Source organism: Leptonotus elevatus, chromosome 12, assembly GCF_054856555.1.
Source record: "Leptonotus elevatus isolate MCC_2025b chromosome 12, RoL_Lele_1.0, whole genome shotgun sequence".
NCBI classification, from domain to species: Eukaryota; Metazoa; Chordata; class Actinopteri; order Syngnathiformes; family Syngnathidae; genus Leptonotus; species Leptonotus elevatus.
Genome location: NC_141250.1, coordinates 9,542,691 through 9,560,216, shown reverse-complemented (window position 1 = coordinate 9,560,216; position 17,526 = coordinate 9,542,691). Strand labels below are relative to the sequence as shown.

At 39.4% G+C, this 17,526-nt stretch overlaps 1 protein-coding gene across 13 annotated transcripts in view; it reads right to left on the bottom strand.

The window, feature by feature from the left end:
- The window catches only part of mycbp2 (MYC binding protein 2), an 80,525-nt gene that overhangs the window by 54,871 nt on the left and 8,128 nt on the right, over positions 1-17,526 (bottom strand). For 11 of the 13 annotated variants that reach the window (XM_086090496.1, XM_086090501.1, XM_086090505.1 and 8 more), the window contains exons 3-16: positions 12,531-12,746; positions 11,737-11,890; positions 10,860-11,056; positions 8,395-8,637; positions 7,685-7,756; positions 7,446-7,542; positions 7,087-7,160; positions 6,076-6,217; positions 5,053-5,129; positions 4,325-4,529; positions 4,067-4,231; positions 2,742-2,900; positions 1,924-2,128; positions 1,697-1,842 (exon numbers count right to left, since the gene is read on the bottom strand). In XM_086090496.1, the coding sequence (XP_085946622.1) occupies positions 1,697-1,842; positions 1,924-2,128; positions 2,742-2,900; positions 4,067-4,231; positions 4,325-4,529; positions 5,053-5,129; positions 6,076-6,217; positions 7,087-7,160; positions 7,446-7,542; positions 7,685-7,756; positions 8,395-8,637; positions 10,860-11,056; positions 11,737-11,890; positions 12,531-12,746 (2,152 nt within the window). The remainder of the gene's footprint in view (positions 1-1,696; positions 1,843-1,923; positions 2,129-2,741; positions 2,901-4,066; positions 4,232-4,324; positions 4,530-5,052; positions 5,130-6,075; positions 6,218-7,086; positions 7,161-7,445; positions 7,543-7,684; positions 7,757-8,394; positions 8,638-10,859; positions 11,057-11,736; positions 11,891-12,530; positions 12,747-17,526) is intronic. The other 2 variants (XM_086090497.1, XM_086090509.1) reach the window with 1 other exon arrangement.

Genomic DNA, 17,526 nt, shown 5'->3' with positions numbered 1-17,526 from the left:
GACTCAGCTCAACACGAGAACAAAATGGGTGACACAGGCACATGAAATGCAGCAGAAAAGCAACAGGCAAGCCAGTGTGTGCGGAACAGACTCAGAAATAACAGTTTTCTCTCATCCTTGTTCAAAGTTTCCTGTGACCCCCAAGTTGTATCAAGCTGCACACACACTCCTGAAAGCTGAAAAGTCACCTTTAAACACCTTATATAACAAGTAGATGAATGAGAGTTAACCATGCTGATCATGTAAGTGAGTAAATGTGAGAGGGACATCATGTGAGTGAAAGGAACAGGACACAACAAATCCTCTTTTCCACTGCCAGGAAAAAGACCCCCTTTCCTGTTTTTTATTTATTTATTGTGCTAAAAAAATATATATATTTTTAACAATTTATATATATATATACATATATATTTATTTATTTATTTATTTATTTATTAACTTTTTTATGTAGTGTACTGTATATATTGTTCATCTTTAATCTTGTAACATTAGACTTTATTCGAGTAAAATTATAATGTGCTCCTCTTGAGAATTTTTTTCCTGACTTTTTTCTTGTGTAAAATTGTAATATACCTTTATTAACATAAATAAATTTTTAATTTTCTAATATTAGAGCCTCAGTTTCAACACTTTATGATTTTATTTTTTTACAAAATTATTAGGGATGCACCAAAATGAAAATGTTTGGCCGAAACCGAAAATGAAAAATGCTCGTCTGAAACCCGAAACACAGAAGAAAAAAAAAGTTGTGCCAATTTTTACTATCATTGCATTTACTATAATTAATTAAAATGATAAAATATTTATTTAGCACTGGCCTTTTAACAAAACACAATGTAAATTGAAATGTGCCCACACAGCAGACATGTTGGCTAATGGTACATTAAACACCAAACGAGAGTTGAGAATTTTCTGGCGGTGCGATTGCACTTTATAGTCAATGTAGTTCGCTCAAGCGGGCACTGATGCGTGCGGCGGGACAAGGTGCGGCGCACTTAAAAGCGACACATATTCACCAACGTTTAAAAATAAATAAATTTATTTGTTTGCACCAGTTAATCGGCTTTGGGAACAGACTGCAAAGTCACACACAGCGTCCTGTACAGGTCGGTAGCGTTAAGTGTTCTCGTGTTTAAAATTGTTGATAAATTTTTTCGAACCTCTTAAATATTGTACACCAAGCGACGCCCTTCTCCTCCGGTGTGCGTAATGACCCCGGGAGCTGCTGCGACCGACCGGTGCAAACTCACACGGTGAAAAGCCAGCGAGAAGCGAGGCAGACACTCACCCCCGCGTTCGCTGTTTAATTGAAACAGGCGCTTGCTTGCGGCGTTTTTTTTTTTTTTGCTTGTGTCACCACAACATCCTATTTCGGCCATATTCTTTCGGCTTTAATTTTATTTTGGCCGAATGCTGAAAATGGCAAAAAATAGCCATTTTCTGCCGAAGATTTTCAGTGGACGAATATACGGTGCATCACTAAAAATTATGACTTTCTCATTATATTCTGCCTTTTTTTTCCCAAGTATTATGTCTTTAATCTTGTAATGTTACAACTTTGTGGGATTGTGGAATGCCATGTGGCTGTTTGAACTCTCACAGAGTTGCAGCAATGGTATCCAAATGTGGGAAAATACTGCGCCAAAGTTCACAGATATCTGAGGCTCAAGTGTTAAAAGGTGCGAAAAGGCATTACCTAAAAGGAGATCCAACGGGATCATCTCTTTGACTGCATCAAAGATGCCTCTCTGTCGAGCCTCCTGACCATCCAGTTCCCTGGCACAAGCCTTGCAGCAGCCGCATGCTGAGCAACCAGACTCTCCCGACCCACAGCCACAGATGCTGGTAAACAAAGAAAAAACTGTTTCAATTTGCAAATGTAATGTCAAAGATGAGCAATATGTATTATCTGTGTCATCTTACCCTCCTGGTACTCTATCAGGCCGCCCACTGCTGACACAGCTGGCACCGTAGCCCGTGCAGTCGCCGCACACGGTGCAAACCATGCATTGGTCCAGCTTCCACTTGTGCATGCCGGACTGACACATCATGCTCTTCTCTTCCTTCTCCTCTAGCTCGTCCTCCAGGTCCTCATCCATGGCCGTGGCCATGTTCTCCACACCGAACGCTGCAACAGACAAGGATGCAAGTTAGCAATATCAAAGAAACAATGATGACTATTAAGGTGAAAATTAATATTTTTTCTAAATTCTATACGCAGAGAAGTGTATTTACGCCCTGGCCAAATTTGAATGAAAAATATAAAGAGTCTTTGAAATCATGCCAATCTCTCTGTTCTGAAATACTGTGGGTGCGTTCACTAAATGCAGTGAAACCACACTCCGCTCACCTGCCAACTGTCAATCAAATAACACTTCAATGACGTGGAAAAATGGATGGTACTTCATCTAGCATCGAAAATACATTTTCAGGGTGCAGGCATAGCTAGCTAGCTAGCTAACTGTGCATCGCAAATGCGCTGGATACGCGTCTATAGAGGGGGAGGTTCAACTCATGCCTGACTCCAAAGTGCACCACTGGGCCCTGTTTGAGCCACACCCAAAAGAAAAGGGGGGAAAAAACATAAGAAAAACTGAATTAATCTCCATAATTCTGTACTACTTTGTACATAGTTTGCAGTCTTACCACATGCTTTCAGCAGTTATCTTCAACCATGTAAAATGCATTTCGAAGCAAATCTCTGAATTCACTTTACTGGGTCATTGTTTTATTTTCCCCACCTTTCCCAGCCTGGCTCATGGCCCCTGTGTCTCTGCCACACTGGCCCTTGTTGTTCACCCCGAATGTCCACACCTCCCCACTCTTGGTCAGGACGCACGTGTGGGCCTTTCCCATCGCAACCTGGGTGACAACGTGGCCTTTGAGGTCGGTCACCTGGCCTGTGGAGAGCAAGACGGTGATGATGCTAAGACATGGAAATTAATAAAAACAGTGTGGATGTAAGAAACACAGAACGGTATAATCTTTGTTCAAACAAAATTATATTTTAACATTCTGAACTGTCATAGGAGTGTCGAGAGGTACAGTAGACATACGGGTTTAATTCATTCTGATCAGGCTTGTAACTTTTTACTCATTTACCAAATCAGTTATCCCCATTGTATTTAATTGAAATGTTATTACTCCATTCAAACCTCACCCAAAGACCACAATTTATTTTATTTTTAATAAAGACGATAAGCAATGTGTTGAATAACATAAATATAAAAAAACGTAAAATATTAAGAAAGTGTTAAAAAAAATAAAAATAAAAGAGAAAAGGTTTTATAATGTATAATTAAGGCAAAAACCACACACACAATGTAGTATTTGTGTTGACATGTGCCTTTATAGGGCGTGACTCAAGCTCATGTTTGCATTTACTACGCGGCTAGTTCAGTGTTGGCGTTTTCTCCATGCTCCTTGCAAGTGTCCCAATTTTATTTTTGTATGTTGGTCCTGTTGGACCTGTTCAGTAGACGGCATCGCTCTCCTATATTATCACTTCGGTCAAGCGGCAGTGCATCTGTATCTGTTATGTAATTCAAATTTTGACTCACAATGAAAAATAAATCAACCAAGCCAATGGCTCTTAACTGAAAAAACTTGTAAGTTGAGGCACTTGTAAGTCAACTATTTTGAAGACACCAGACGTAATGTAGAAGAAACAGGAAGGTCTTTCCCGAGTGATACTGTCACATTGTGGTGTTTAATAGGTATTTGTGGCATTAATAAGTGTTGAGCGCTGTGAAGTATTTTATGATATTCATTGTGCATTTATGTTAGCATCTGCATGGCAAAATATATCAGTGTATGCAATTTACAATATATTTAATATTTGCCATACTATACTGACCAGTCAGACCCTTTCCTGGGTCACATAAGATAATTTTTCTGTTCTATGGTCATCATCACATTTTCCTCTTTGCCATTCCAGGCACACTTCAATGGTGGCATCACCAAAAAAATATCGCAGAAAAATCAGTTTAAAATTCAAATTACTACATGCTACATACTGCATTTGACTTAGGGGGTTCCACTGTGTTTTTATTGATGATGAACTCACAAGTGCTGTCGCTGTAAATGGCGTCCTTTCCAAACATGTACAGCTCGCCATCCTTGGTGACGATGCTGCTGCTGCCGTTGTTGCACGCCGTGTAGACCGCCATCTTGGTCTCTAATTTGATCATCTTCTTAGGCTTGTAGGGTTTGGGTTGTCGCCGGCTTTTAGCTGCGCAGGGTGGCAGGGGAAATAACACATCACATTAATTCTGTTATCTTGCATTCGGAGTCCTAACTAAATAAATGTGGATATCTCTCATACTGGACTCTCCGTCCTCTCCTTTGCTCGCAGAACCGGTAAAGAAAACGCTTCCGTCTTCGGCCACTAACAATGCGTGGGAGCCATCGTGGCCGACGGAGAACTGAAGGATCTTGGGAGATTTGGTGACAGGAAGTTCCACCCATTTTCCAGCGGAAGGGCCTCCCTGCTTTATACCCAGGCTTTGATACTTTCCTGTGTAGTAGATCTGACATGGGAGGATGAGGGAATACAAGTGAAAAACTGTGGTATTTATACATTTATAAAGATATGTACTCAATACTTCATTTTCTCTCTGTAGTCAACATAGTTTAAGTAGTAGGTGTGAGCACAGGTTATATGCCACGGGTAGGTACTTAGAAGTGTTGTAAGACCCTTGTCCAATCAGGTCCAAAGTAATGATCAATAGGCAAGCTGGCCTCTTGTTATCTGGCGAGGCCTCACACTGTCACACCCACTGCACAGAAGCAACCAACTACACCCTGTTCACACCCCTGCCTAACAACATACTTGGCATTGACTTCTGTTTGTATGAAGAAAGTGTTTCTAAGCCTCTTTATCCCTTGAACATTAGGTACACACACATCTAATAACCCCTAAATAGATAGCAATAGCAAGGATAGGTCATCGCTACTATTTTGTGTGTTGATCAAATCAATCTATCACTTTTTGTACTGACTGATGTGGTTAGTCAGTGTATGACTTAAATAATACATGATATTCACTCTCACCTTCCCAGAGGCAGTTTTCATCAGCGCAAATTCCCTGCCAGCTCCAAGCAACGCCGCTTCCTCATCAAAGCCCGTACCTGTGACATCAACACAGCGTTTTGAGTTATCACCTCATGGACTCAGGATAGCTTCTGGCCAACACACACACACTACTATAGAGAGATGCATACTGTATTTCCTTAAATAGTAGCCTAGACTCTAATAGACTGTGCATTTACAAATAATGTAAATAATAATAATAATGTGATGCTTGAATAAACAAATTCCTCCCTTAAATAGACATCTATCATATTGTAATATACAAACTTCAATGAACCATAATCTATTATTTGTAGAATAATCAAACTCTAGTCGTGTTCTTATCAGGGTTTTATGCAGCAGATTCCGAAACTGAGTGAGGTCAGCTGATACTGATATCAATCACATGAATTAGCAAATTTTTTAATTTAACAATTAATCTGTCAATAATTGTTTTCCAATAAAGTGATGAATCAGATTTTTTTTTTTAAGTATCCAAATTTTCATTTCTTTATTATATAAAAACATGACATTATTTCAAATTGACGATGCAGAAACTGCACAATCATTATGATTCTGTTACTGATTTGGTCTTTAAAATTATTACTTGACTCATTGAGCCATTTTCAGCAGTAACAAATTAAATTAGTCCAGAATGAATTTTATAACTTCACTATTTTTCATGTACAATTAATACCTTAAACAAAAATTTCCACTTGCTGTCGACTGAAGATGACATCACCTGTGCTAAAGAAGCAGGTCGCGACCAATCATGGCTCAGTTTACTGACCAAACCCAGAAAACAATTAAGTAAGTAATAGGCTCCAGCACACCCGCGACCCTCATGAGGATAAGCGGTTCAGATAATGGATGGATTGATGAGTATACAGTTCCAGTAATATTAGTGTAATATAATTGTATATTATGGCCCCCCGCCTCCAGCCACTATATAATAAAATAAGGTTTATTTGAAAACACCATCATGTCCGTTTAGCATAAACTCACTGATGATGTGCAGATCCTTCTCAAGGTCAAAGAGGGAGATGCCACAGGCGTGCAGACACTTCCTCGCCAGTTTCAGCTGCAGTTCCTGCTGCAGGCTTGGATCGGAGCTCAAAGTGTAGATGCGCACCACAAAACCGTCCTGCTAAAGGAACACCACATGATAATGCACCTGCTGTGTGTTTTTTTGTGTGTTTTTTACAGTCATTTGATTGCTGACACTCATAAGGCTGCTGAGCACACTTACAGCATGTTTTAAGTACTGTTTTAATATCCCTTACCTACGGGAAGTTAACTGCTATGTTATAAAACTAAAAACAACTAAAATAAAAACTATTCATGCTTTGAAGAGGCCTGACACGTAACGGATATGAAACATGAGATTAATATGTTCTATAGATACTGCTGGAATTCATGTGCATGCTACAGTGTAATACATTTAGGTACATTATTAGCTGCTTAGTAAAATTTTGTTCTTTGAAATATTTATCTTTTAGACTTTGCTCTCAAACCTTATTAATTAAATCGAAACAATAAAACAGCTCTGCACCTGTATTAAAGTCAATACATCTCAAGCTTTGGCAGGCAGCAAGGGACATAAAAAAATAATTCACCATATGCGCAACAGCCCTCTTGATTTTCTTTTCGCAAAGCTGCGCCCTTGTTGGAAGCTGTACTGCAACGGCAGTTCTATGGATTTCACATGGTCCCCTCCCCCCACCTGCGTTGCAGCGCAGTCTTTATGTGCTTATGCAGATAGCTTCTGACATTAAACTCTGGCAAATACGCAAGCACGACCCTTGTCTACACGACAGCACAGCTCTCTCGGTATAATAAATGACCGCATTATACGAGAAGAGGCTTTGTACAAATGTAAAGAGCTTTTGACTGCTGGGGAATTTAAAAGTAATTCGGTGTAATTCATAATGAAGTCAAGTACTTGGTTATGTCTGGAATTCATTATAGATGTTGAGGAATTCCCATGTAAATATCTTGGAGGATCTTAAGACTTACATCTTTGCAGGCTGCTATTTGGTTGATATGCTCTCCGTCCGTGAAGAGTATGTTCTGTCCATCTGAATTTTGACCTGGAGAGAGAAATTTGACTGTCAAGATTCACTATTTATCGCTTGTGCTACTTTAAATCAATCTTTCTGTTGATGACTGCAAACTCAATAGTCATCTTACTTCGATGGGAGGCAAAAAAAAAAAAAACTCAGAATGTATAATACATGGGGAACTGGAATCAAATAAACTCAACTTTATTTATAGAGCACATTAAAAACAAACATAGCTTCACACAAAGTAAAAATCTGACATATTAAAAATTAAAAAAAGACAGTTAAGCAAGTAAATAAACATCATGTCAGCACCTGGCATGGTGACAGCCCCCTCAGGCTCCAGTGTCTCAGGATTGATCTTGATGGCCGACATACTGTGGTTACCTGTGTCCCGGTACAGCAAGTAGCCCTAAGGGCACACAACAAATGTGCTGCTCATTTTTACTCTCAAAACAATTAGCAGTAAAGTAGGCTTACTTGATGCGGTTTAGCTGAAAACATTTTACAGCCCAATATGCAGTTGCCGAGTCAAACTCATGAGCTGAAATTACCTGCGCGAAGCCCAGCCATGACTTCTTCTCTGTTCGATTTCTGATGCGAGATGTGGAGTTGTAAACATGACCCTGAGGAAAAGACGTAGAAATTATGCTTTCTTATCTATATTATTATTGCGTACTTGTTTAGTCTCAATACAAAAGGCCACTGATGGCTGAGGGAAATTAGATAACCATAGGTTAGGGAATTTAATGGAAATTTGCAAATGGAACAACAATTACAATGTTGTAAAGCTGCTTCATTTGTCTAGGCATCTTGGGGCAGCTGGTTAAAAATACAATCAAAGCAAATTTCACAAAGGCAGACAAAAACATTTTGTGATGTTAACACAGAACAGTACGGCAAAAAGAAAATATGACAATGACAGAAGAACTAAAAATTGAACTTGCCACGTACTCCTATTGCATTTCTGTCCTGACTTCTCACTATAATAATAGCTACTAAAAAAGCTAATCTTGTGAGGCTTCGACTCAGTCAGCAACAAAAGGATGAACAAACTGTTTTCTCTTGTTGGCTTTTTTATTTTTACATGGCCATTTCACAGAAATTGAAACTTTGATTGCTGTTTGATTGCAAAATGGCAAAAAACAAACAAACAAAAAAACATCAAGTTTTATGGAGTTCAACCAGTGTCTCAGAGAATTTTTTATTTTTTTTAATTTATTTTACAGGTACAATTGCGGATGTTCTTTTCAGTGTCACCTACCCTGACAGTGCCGCTGTACCCCGAGCCCACTTTGTAAAGTCCATCCTTGCAGAGCAGGTAGAGAAAGGAGCCATCGGTCTGCAGGAGGCAGCGCTCGTCCTCGTCGATGGTCACGCCTTTCAGCACCCATTTGTTCATCAATGCCGCGCGTTTGATGCCATTCCCAAACCAGTCCTGGATTTGAATCTTTCCCACCAAAACCGCCTGCACGCTTCTCTGCACGGCGTTCAATATGGTGGGCACCTAAGGGAATCGCATGTGTGAGTAAAGCTTATAGAACGCATGACATTGGCCCTTTAGTTACATAGTGGGGAGTTATTATGGGAAGCAAATTATGCTCTTGGCGCTGCTGATGAGTTTTCCCTCGTCTCATTGAGCTCAACATCACATTACCACGGCGGTTATAGCACACACATACACAAACACACACGCACATAAAAGTGCGGTGCGCAGAAGTACACACTTCCCGCCAGCCTGCTTTTGTGAGGACTCAGCATTGTCAAAGCTTTAACGGCAAGAACCCAGGAGGAAAAATACGGCTTGTAGTCTGCTGGCATGAAACTGACACTATGTTAGGTAAACCTACACAATCTAATTGGCTCCAATACAAAAGCACATTTTTTTTTAATCTTTAAAACTATAATAATGCTCAATTTGATTGATTCCATCAGACTGTGTTAACCCATTAAGGCTTGGCGCGCATGACCGCGCTCCCAGCCGTTAGCGCTCCAGTGCACTTCTCCCTTTAAAGCCGGGAGAGCCGATACCTCATTTTGTTTAGACCAATTCTTGGTCTCTTAGCCGAAGAAATGCATCAGAATATACATGAGAGGGTGACGTGTCCCCGTAGCATGTCCTTTTATTTGAGCATTTATGGTTGATGCAGATTTGCGGGAGTTATGAAATAAATGACGCGATTGACGACGGCACGGGAGGAATTCGAATCAGTGTAACGAGTCGACAGTGACAAACTGTTAAGAAATATGTTTGCAGACAATGAGGATGTTGAAAATGTCAACGGCTTCGTGACGGCTGGCAAGGACGACGAATAATTACCACTCGATCCCCTCGAGGTTATTACAACTTCGCTCCAGTGTTGAAGGTAAATATACCCACAGATAAGACACAGTTGTTTGTTGATTTTTTTTATATTGAAGGTTTATAATAATAAACCACAGGTGTAAGCTCTGAAATGTTTTTGGGAATTATCTTTCTATCTGCTGATTTCAATTATTTAGTAGGCATTAGAACATTGTTGAATTTCCATGAAAACGTCAGGTTTTCGGGGGTGACTAAAGTCACCCATAGGTTTTAGAGACATGTTTTGGCAGGCGCTTTAGGCCTTAATGGGTTAAGTTAAAATTGTTTGTTATTGTGAACCACTGCATCAAAGACATTTTAAAGTAATCAGGTGTTTTTACTTGATTACATCCAATTACTTAATACCATTCAAGGCTAAATTACAAATACAGAACGAAAGAAATCTTAACTCATTCACTGCCAGCCCAGTTAAAATCGATCTTTGACGTCTATGACCGTCATTGGCAGTGAATGAGTTGAAATCTAGTCTGTGCTCTACTTAGTGCCATTTTAGTCATCTTCAAGTGGGCAGAATTTTTTCTTTATTTTATTTTATTATTTATTTATTTTTACACACATCACATCAGGGTAAATTTAGGGGTAGCTAACGTTAAAGTCAGGGAGTGTGACTACCACAGATAGTGGCTGGGGAGAGAGAGATTTATTCTATATTGTGCAGATGGAAGAAGTCATTAGGAATAGTCCATCCACAAATTTTCTACCACACTAGCTGGCAAATCCGAGATAACTTTGACAAACAGCCATTCACATTCATAACTATGGACAATTTTCAGTCTCCAATGGACCTAACATGCGGGTTTCAAGAATGTGCTTGAGTACCAGGGAGAGGGCTAAGGATGTAGTTAGACGAGAGAGACGGCCAGTGACTTGGCAGAACAGAAAAAGTCATCAGGAAGGGTAAACTAATTAGTGAGGGCACTGCTAGCCGGCTGACATTTTGCCAAACTCAATTTGGTCTGTCCACATTGCTTAAAAGAAATGCACAAAGGAGGTGCCGTGATGTTTCCTGTATAATAACAAACTTGGTGGTAAACGAAATACGAATTTTAAAACTACAGTAGAGCCTTGAGATATGAGTGACCTAAGTTTTGAATATTGAGATACGAGTCGTCTGTCAGCTGCTTTTTTGCTTCGATTTAAGGGTGCAAACTTGAGATACAAGCACAGTATTGTGGCAGTGAACGTCATCTCAATACACAATAAGAAGTTCGGCAAAAATGTAACATGTCATTAAAAAAGAGACTTAAAGCTAAACAAATAAATTCTTAATCTTAAATGAAAGATGACTACTATTACAATATTACATGATATATCAATAATTAACATTAAAGTCATATCTCAAGACACCACTATTGGCCAGTCACCTGTATCGTCTGGCAAGCGTGGCTGCCATTGTTGGTGAGGATGGCGGAGACAGCCTGCAGAATCTTGCCAGTGTCCCCCCAGGATACCACCAGGCTGAAGAGACAGGCACAGGACAGGGCAGTGATGGCCTGTCCCGTCGGGTCATTGGGGCCTGTGCTTCGGACTGTGGTCTCCAGCAGCAGCTGGAAGAGGGACTCTGGAGGACAACATGTATTCAATTAATGTTTTGCTCCTCGCTGGCAAAGATGGCTGCGAGCAGTATGGCGCCTCGACAAATACGTTCCGAAGCTATTACAAGCTTGCTTTAACAAAGTTTTTTTTTTCCGCGTTAGGATGCAGTTTTTCTTGATAAATCATACATATATTTCTCCTTCTGACCATCACATACGCAGTTTAAGATGTCAAATTTTCTTGCGCTTCTGTTCTAAATGGTAAAATATTGAGATTTCTGCATTAAAGTTCTTAATGCTGCTGGTTTGACTCCTTGTTTTTATGACAGGTGGGCTAATATATTTATTAAGCATTGTCAAATAAGCAATAACACATTCAATTTAATGTCATTTCAATAATAAAGTTAACTTGTTTCAAAGTGACATTCAATTTATAAGAAATGCCATAACTTTTTGTCCCATGTTCCATCTCAAACACTGTTAAAAACACACTAAACTAATTTTTAACAAATGTAATATTGCAGACTGTGTTCTGTACACACACACACCAAATCGTCAGACTATGAATGTACAAATACACCGCAGATTACACTGTGGCATACAATTACAACACAGGGTCAATAGACAGACTTTATCCCAATAGAAAACATTTCCCTCGTTTTTTCTCCAACATCAATGAGAACGATTTGTGTGCACAGCTCCTCACCTAGCACGTCGGGAGGTTCAGTCTGGAAACCCTCAGGCTGTTGCCCCTGCAGCATGTCCAACAAGGCCTGCAGACTGCGCAGGCACAGCGAGGGGTGCGAGAAGCGCGTCTCCTTTATCAGCTCAAAGACCCCACACAGGCCGATGCCGATGATCTACGGGCACAGAGGAATCAGAGCATGAAGATAAACTATTTATACTGTTCTTACTGTCCAAACTTAAATTCCCAATCAGAGTAAACAAAAGAAATATTCTCTGGTGTACTTCTGCAATCACCATTCCGAGTTTGTATATCGCTCCCACTTGAGAACTAAATGAACAAAGAAGGCTCGTCTTAGATACAGTATACGAATCCTCTCTTTCTCAGTGCTTGTAAGAAATCAAATACAGTGTAACTTGAAAACTTACTAGAGTTATCTTGTGATAGAAATAAAATGTAAAAAAACAGGCAGTAAAGAAAATAAAAACAGCTGATATACAGGAGCATTGCATGTGTGCAGGAGTTAGATTTAACGAGCCATGAACAGTAAATTATGACAATATTTTTTTCAACAGCATCTCCACCCCTAATGTTAGACTGGTAGCTCCTCATGAATGGATATTAAAATCAGTCAAAGAGAAATGTGGGCCAGGCGACGTTGTTAATCATCCTGATAGGGATTAGAACCGTCTGGGAAGGTGATATCAAATAATACATTACATTTCTTTTAAAAAAATATAGATTTTTTTTTTCTTTTTTAAAAAGGTAAAATCCTATCGGGAGCTCACTGCATAATGATAAATGAGCGTCCTTACCTTTGGCAGCTTGATGGCTGGCTCGCGGTACTCCTCCTCCTCCTCACTGTCTGAGTCGCCGCTCTGCGCCGAGCTCCTGGAGGCCAGGGCCAACGAGGCCTCCCTCTGCTGCCACTCCAGCACGCAGTGGCGCACGTTGCAGTAGACGTTGAATGCGGACGGGTTGCTGTGCAGCTTGATGTCGGGCACGCAGAGGGCGCCATCGAAACTCTCCGTCTGTTTGAGCCAAAGTGACGAAGGGGAAGTGGTCAGTCGAGTCAGGAACACTTGCTCAGTGTTGGCATTTGTGGCAGTAACACTTTCAATTCAATTCAATTTATTCACATATTGAAATACCACAGCTGGCATTTGTCATAAAGACAATCTAAATATACATATACATGTGAAAGAGACACCCCTTAGAAGCTATTTATAGCTTATTTAATGGGGGCTCGGAACAGAAACGAGACAAACAACAAGCTAAACAAATACAAACAAAAAACGTTGATCCCAGACAGTGGATTCAGCTAATTATAAACATGTAGCCAATAGTTCCGTTTTGAGTTTCCTTTTAAAGATGGGGAAAGGTTGGGCGGTTTTGAGGTGTATATCAAGCTGGTTCCAAATCTGAGGGCCACAACATGCAACACTTGAACTGATTGTCTTGAGCCTTTGGCTTTTCCCTGTGATGATGTCATTGTACCTGGTGTTATGTCCATGTTGGGAGGAACGGGTAGGAATAAGGTCGGTGAGATGAGGGATCAAATTATTGACAACTTGATACATTAAACATGTGTTATGGTACAAACTGAGCTCAGGAAGTCTTAATAGTCCATGATGATGAAAGAGTGGTCAGGAGGGGGCATTGTATTCAGAGCATGAAAAAATATGCACCATCTTCTTTTGCAGAGCTTGGAGTTTCTTTGTATGGCTTGGAAAAGTGTTGTACCAGATGACATAACAGTAATGCAAATGTGGTTCAAAAAGAGTTTTGTATAAGGCGAGGAGCGTCGGCTTTGAAAGAAAGTGTCTAAGTTTGGTAAACAGGCCCACATATTTAGAGAGTTTTTTGACAAGGAAATCGATATGATTTTTAAAATTCAGTGATTCCTCCAAATGTATTCCCAAGAATTTGGTAGCGCATACTTGTGAAATTGTCTGTCTATTGATTTAACAATGTATGTGTTTGGCATAATCTTGTTTTTGATAGGGGCGAAATATCATATAGTTGGGTTTTTTTGGACATTCAAGGAAAGTTTATTACATTTAAACCATTTGTCAATATTACAGAGTTCTTGATTTATGACTCAGTTGAGTTAAAGTGGACTTTCGTGGGCCAAAAAGAGACTAGTGTCGTCCGCAAATAGAATTTTATGGAACACTTTTGAGGAGTTAACAAAGTCATTAATATACAAACTAAAAAAGAAGTGGTCCTAGTATGGACCCCTGTGGGACCTGATGTTTAATAAAGATTACATATTCTCAAATAAAATTAACAACTACATACTGTTGCCTTCCACGTAGGTAACTGCTAAACCAGTTCAATGTACTACCTCTAATGCCATAGTGATGCAGCTGCCTAATCAAGATGTTAATATTGATTGTATCGAAAGCTTTTGACAAGTCAAAAAAAAGCCCAACACCGCAATAACTGTCATCAATTGCATGGTTAATTATTTCTACCAAATCAAGTATTGCCATACAAGTAGTCCTATTCTTCCTAAAGCCATACTGAGATGCAGTGAAAATACTAAGTTTGTTAAAGTAATTACTAAGTCTGTTATGGACAATTCGCTCCATGATTTTGGAAAGGGTAGGCAATATGGATATAGGGCGGTAATTGCTTAGATTGTTTTTGTCACCAGATTTATAGATAGGGAGAAATCTAGCTATTTTCATTGCATGCGGTGCAACCCCAGTAGAATACGAAAGGTTTATGCAGACAACAAGTGGTTCAACAATAGCATCTATAATGGCTTTTAGTAATCTACTGGAAATTTCAGCTGCACCTGCTGAATTTGAGTTTTTCATTTTTCTCACTATTTCACAGATTTCAATGCTGTTGGTTGGCTTCAGGAAGAATGAGTTTGGATAGTTGGCTGTCAAATATTGTTCAAAGGAAGTATTCTGAGGTTAAGTAATTTTGTCTGATAAATTGTGACCAATGAAGACAAAAAAGTCATTAAAAGAATCAACTAAGGTAGACCAGTTTCGTGTTTCAGGAAGCACAGTGGTTTGTGAGGACATATCCCTGTTCAAAATATTATTAAGAACATTCCAAGATTTTTTCGAGTCTCCTTGGGATGCAGAGATAAGGTCTGAGTAGTGTTTGGTTTTACTTTTCCTTAATATATGTGATAGTTTATTCTTGTAATTGATGTAGCTTTCTTTATTAGTTGAAGTAGGATTTTTTATAAATATTTTATATAATTTGTAGTTATTATGCCATTTGAGAGCCAGGAATTTTTTGCCATTTGATGGTGTCTAACACTTTTAACAGGGATAGCCCTCCGTATAGCGCGTGTAATTTGTTGTACTAAGTTTCCATATGCATTGTCCGCATTTAAACATTTGTAAACATTATTCCAGGTGTAAGTCAGTAGCAGCTCCTTGAGACTTTGCAAGGTAGTCTCATTAATTACTTTAATTCTAGACTTATAGTGTGGACGTGAAGGTTGGACTGACAGACTATGAAACAAAACAATAGGCAGGTGGTCAGAAATATCAGAAAATATTACTCCAGAATGTAGTTTAGGGCTTCTACTATTTGTTATAATGTTATCTAGAATCGATTTATTTGAGTGAGTGATTCTTGTATATGTGTTAATTGTAGTAGTAAAAGTCATTTTTAGCTGAAACCTATTTTCCTAATTATATCTGCCAAACTTTCACTTTTTGTGAAGTGAGTTGAGTCACCTGCCTCCAAACAGCGGTCATACGTTTGTCTGAGGCAGCGCTTATATGAGCTCTTATTACCGGTACTTATGTACTGTTGGAGTACTTAAGGATGTGTTTGGGGCATGTAGTGAGTAGTTCATATTCACGCCCCGATATGCTACCAGCGCTACCCCTATTAATTCGGAGGCTAAAAATATGAAGCAGTGGGGTGTAAAAAAAAAAAAAGCGCCACGAAGTACATCTAAGAGTGTCCATCAAATAATAATCAGGATGAGCGCACTGAATGATTAACTTTCTCCATTGAGGCAGCATTTTTAGCCACAACCCCAAGGGAGGAGGAAGCTCAATGATCGATCGCCACTGCCTCTCATTGCCCTTTGGGCATACCCATCACAGGAGGTGATGTCATCTGTTTGGGAGGGGGGGGGGGGGGAGACAACAGCGGGGGTTGGGGCGAGATCATTCATACTCAGCTCAAAGCAACAGAGAGGATATTAGTTCCCATCTAGCTGGGCGTCTGCTGCTCTCTTGCCTGTAGCACTTAGTGTACAGTTTAAAAGGACAAGGCTTTTTGAAGGCATGTAATATAAACCCCATGCTGTAAATGAGCAGAGAATGCGATTTTGAAACAGACCATTCTAGGAATGAAGAGATATTTTGAATGCAGCGGGACCTCGAAGTTTGTACACGTGCTGGTAAGCTTTTCAACCACAGTTCTCCTCATAGGAAATCATGGGCCAAACGGTCACATCATAAAACCTTTCTTAGCAGTTTTAAATAGCATTCTATTAAGTAACAACTGCCATACATTGTGAAAATAATGTTCAAAACAATAAAAGATATATGCTCGTCATGAGCTTGTTGAGGTTTGTAGTAGGTGTTGCAAAAAAAAAAAAAAAAAACCTCAGATTTGATCTTTTGAAGTGATATTTATGAACATATATTAGGCTGGATTTAAACAACAATATATAATTTTTGAATTTTTGTTCTCAAGTAGCACAATTTTGATATACAGTACGTCATAGTAAGGGTGCGCTGTACGTAAGTATAAACAATACAAATTAGGCCTAAGGATCTGGTTCTGTACTCTACCGAATAATCACGCTAAGGCTTGTTGACAACACCATCATCTCCTTCAGCTATTAAAAACTAAATGGCGCCAAGTCGGTGAACAAAATAGAGAAGGACAGTGGAAAAGGAAAGAATGGATGGTGTATGGAGAGCATATGCTGAAGCAAGGAGTTGCGCTAAAGTCATGATCTAATGTAGGTAGGTAGGCTACATCAGTGATTTGGACTTGGTATTGATTAAAAAATTCAGATAGTGATCAGAAAAATGTCATTTTCAGGATGTGTCGTGTGGCCGTGCTGCAAACTAAAGTAATAAGAGAAATTCGCTATTGAAATGGTATAGTACTACCCAACGACGGAGGTCTAATGCACAAGCTTTTTTGAAGAGTACTCCCTAGTAAAAAAAAAAAAAAAAAAAAAAAAAGAGTAAGTGTAGGAATCACATTACAAAAACCATTAGGCCCACAATACACTCATGCAAAGACATGGTCCCTTTCAAAACAATGGAAAATGGCAGGTTTGAAGACGTGATTTAAAACCCTTGAGCCACCATCCGTAGTGCTGAGACGCAGGTGCTTTAATGAGACAGAAATGCCCAAACTGTATGACCAGCTTCAAGAGGAAGTTGATTAAGACCTTTGTGAATTAAAGCATTTTGCAACTACAACATGGAGCCTTATATCAGCCTCACGATCCAATTCATAACTGATGATTGGGGATTGGCCAGCCAATGCTAACAGGCATCATATTTCCCTTATGAGCATACAGGTGAATCAATAGCAGAAGGCTTAAAGGATGTGCTGGAGTCATTGGGTCTCAAGGAGTTAATCATAACATAACCACTGACAACGGTGCTAAAGTAACCAAAGATTGTACTCAAGCAAGTGTACTGTTACTTTGGGAAAACATAACTCAAGCATTAGACATACATAAAAAGTAGTCCTCTAATAATTACTTAAGAGTAAGTTCTCAGTGAAAAACTACTCCAGTACTGAGTAAATGGTGAATAACTTCAGATTTGTTTTTTCATCTGATTCAGAGCATGAACA